General features: G+C 25.9%; 2 protein-coding genes across 2 annotated transcripts; both read right to left on the bottom strand.

The window, feature by feature from the left end:
* Positions 1 to 34: 34 nt before the first annotated feature.
* EIN_337500 (hypothetical protein) lies at positions 35 to 497 on the bottom strand (the record flags this gene model as incomplete). The annotated part of the gene is made up of 1 exon (XM_004183459.1): positions 35 to 497. A coding segment is annotated over one exon (463 nt), but the record flags the coding sequence as incomplete, so codon positions are not given.
* Positions 498 to 2,502: 2,005 nt separating this feature from the next.
* Positions 2,503 to 2,898, bottom strand: EIN_337490 (hypothetical protein; the record flags this gene model as incomplete). Its single annotated transcript, XM_004183458.1, has 1 exon — positions 2,503 to 2,898. One exon carries the CDS (start codon positions 2,896 to 2,898, stop codon positions 2,503 to 2,505), a length of 396 nt encoding a protein of 131 aa, XP_004183506.1.
* Positions 2,899 to 2,947: the final 49 nt, after the last annotated feature.

Genomic DNA, 2,947 nt, shown 5'->3' with positions numbered 1-2,947 from the left:
AATCTGGGTATAAACGCTTTTTGTATTTCAAAACCATAATACTTTGTGGTTTCTTCAAAGTCTTTATTTTCTTCTCCAGGCAGTAACAAAACCAATTTTTTGGCGTTTGGAAAAGTGTTGTTAGCAAGTGCCATTATAGTTGTAATTTCCTTCTTATTATCTTCCCAATAATTCTTTATAAGACCTGAAAACCCGACAGATGTGATAAACAAATCCCTTTTGTTGTTTGCCGGGTATTTAAATATTTCTCTGCATTTTCCATCATAATTGAAGTTACTTGTGTTGATGACATCATTTGCATAAGTCGGCTGTTTAAATTCGTATGAATAAACAAAATCAATATTTTTTGGTTTTAGCATGTCAGGAAATATTAATGGAGTATTGTTTTTGTACACTTTTGGAATGTTATTAACATTTATAATAAAAATAAACACAAAGATGAAAAGAAGAACAAATTGAAATACACTGAAAACAAGAATGCTTACTTGTTTCAACATGATGAACTAAAATTCGTTTTTGAACAAATATAAGATCACAATCCAAAAAATAATTTATGTTTAAAATAAGGTTATTACACCCAATTTGTAACTATTTCATGTATTATTTTATATTATTTAAATTAATTACAATAATTAGTATATTATTTGGTTATTTTGGTTATTATTATTTGAAATATTTAATAATATTTTTTATAAAACAGTTGAATTTTATCCAATATTATTTAAAAAAAACATGAATATAGTCAGTCTGAAAACGTTGTCCACTCTCCAAAATTGTCCAGGCATTTTTGGACCATTAAAACTGGAATATTTCGGGAAACAATTCGAAACATTCCCAAAACATTGTTTCATAATTTTTACCGGGATTTGATCGTTTTTACCTAATTCCTAAATTTTTAAACATATTTTGTGTAAAATTTTGTCAAATGGACAACGTTTTTAGACAGACTTTATTAATTTTGTTGTTTTTTCAAAAAAGTGGGTAGTTATATATTTAAATTTAAAAATTAACGTATTAAAATCCATTTAAAATAAAAATCAAATTACATAGTTTTTAATAATATAATAGAGTATTTTTTCAATTGATTTTATTTAATAAACAAAAAAAAAACGCTTTAAAAAGTAGAGTCATTATGTAAACTTTATATAGTAAAAAAATTAAACCATTTTAATTTTATGTGAAAAATGATCATTGTAAAAAAATGTGAAAATATGTAACGACAATTTAATGCAACGAGTTTTATTTTTTTAGAATATTTTATTTTTTAGATTTAAAAAATACCAGATCACTTTAAAATTGACCAGAGTTACTTTGGAAACTTCAATTATTCTGTTTATTTTATTTGTTTAATATAATTAGAAGATTTTTTAAATGTAATAATTATATAAAAAACAATAAAATGATATATTCAATCTTCAACAATTTGGTTTAAAATCATTATTCGTCTCATAAATTGGATTGTTTTCATTGTCAAACTTACACGCACTTTTATTCACTTTGTGTTTTTTTATTTAAAACTTCAATGCCTAGTCTTTCAAATATATTTTTTATATTTTTGGTTTGTGATGTATAATTGTTTTATTAAAGGAATTGGTACATCAAATCGAGTTAATAAATTGCATTTCTCAAAACACCTCCATCCCGAAACATAACATTTTCATCAAAACACATTCTTTTCAACTTTAAAGTTTTTAAAATATATACACCGAAAGCATAATATTCAATCAAAATGACATTTGTTTTAATTTGAACAGAAGAAAAAGTAATGCATCCATAGAAACATTTTTTTGATATATACTATAGTAAATAGAGAAATTTTATTTCTTTTAAATTGCTACTATTTTAAACGCATTATTGCTAAGTTCTATGAAATGTCGAGGCAATAATATTTCTATCTTTAAACAACCCGAAAACATGTATCGAAGATTATTGATAATAAAATTTGTATAAACTTGAATAAGATGTTTGTTTCTAAAGTAATTTGAATTGGGTTTATTTAAATAAAATCGAGTAAATATAAATTTATTTGTTATAGTGTATTTATGTATTCATATTTCTTACACACTAAAAAGATGTTATTGAAATCGTTGTATTCTCAACTGTGTCGCATTAATGTGCATGGAGTACACATAAACTTGCTTTGACATATGTAATTGATATGAGACCTACTTTGATATACTAAAGTTAAGATTCAAAGTATAATGACAAAATGTAAATGAAAAAAATATTTAATTTGAGTTGGTAACAAAAAGTTAGTCTTGATTAAATTAACTATATACTATTATAAACAACAATTAATTATTTGTTTCTATTTTTTATTTTATTAATTATAAACAGCTTGAGGATCTGTATATTATTTTTTATATTTTTTCAATTGGAGGTGTTTGATATTTTATAACAAACTCCGTGTTATTTTGTATTTTCAGTTTCAAACCTTTTCAATTGAATCTAAAAACCGTAAACAATTCAAACAAATATTTTTAAATGAGCCCTTCTGACTCTTTAAATAGTCTTAACAACCAAAAACATCTTTCCTCTCTTTTGAGTCTCTGCATTGTACATCCCGAGTTCTCCCAAATCAAATGTCATTTCGTTCTCGGGGACTACAAGTGGCACTTGATACTCTTCGTTCAGCACTTCATTTTTGATAGGCAATGAGACGCTTTGTCCGATGTATTGTTTCTCCACAAAAAGTGTTTTCTTCAAGTCAAATCCGTTCTTCTCGATGCCATCAACTTGTTGAGCGTATAACTCCACATTTATTTTCTTCCCATTTTTCTGTATTTCAAACTTCAGTGGCTCGGCACTCCCTTGTGGTATTTGCAGTGCGGTGGTCTCTCCTTCCAACTCAAAATTGGCTGATCCACCAAAGTGGAAAAGTTCCATTGGAATTTCCATTCGAATGTTTTCCTCTTTCAATTACTTCTCTCGTCCGTTGGAGTCACAT

This window comes from Entamoeba invadens, assembly GCF_000330505.1.
Source record: "Entamoeba invadens IP1 unplaced genomic scaffold scaff_1105074726289, whole genome shotgun sequence".
NCBI classification, from domain to species: domain Eukaryota; phylum Evosea; order Mastigamoebida; family Endamoebidae; genus Entamoeba; species Entamoeba invadens.
Note: the sequence above shows the minus strand (reverse complement) of the source record. Positions and strands in the feature narration are given on the sequence as shown.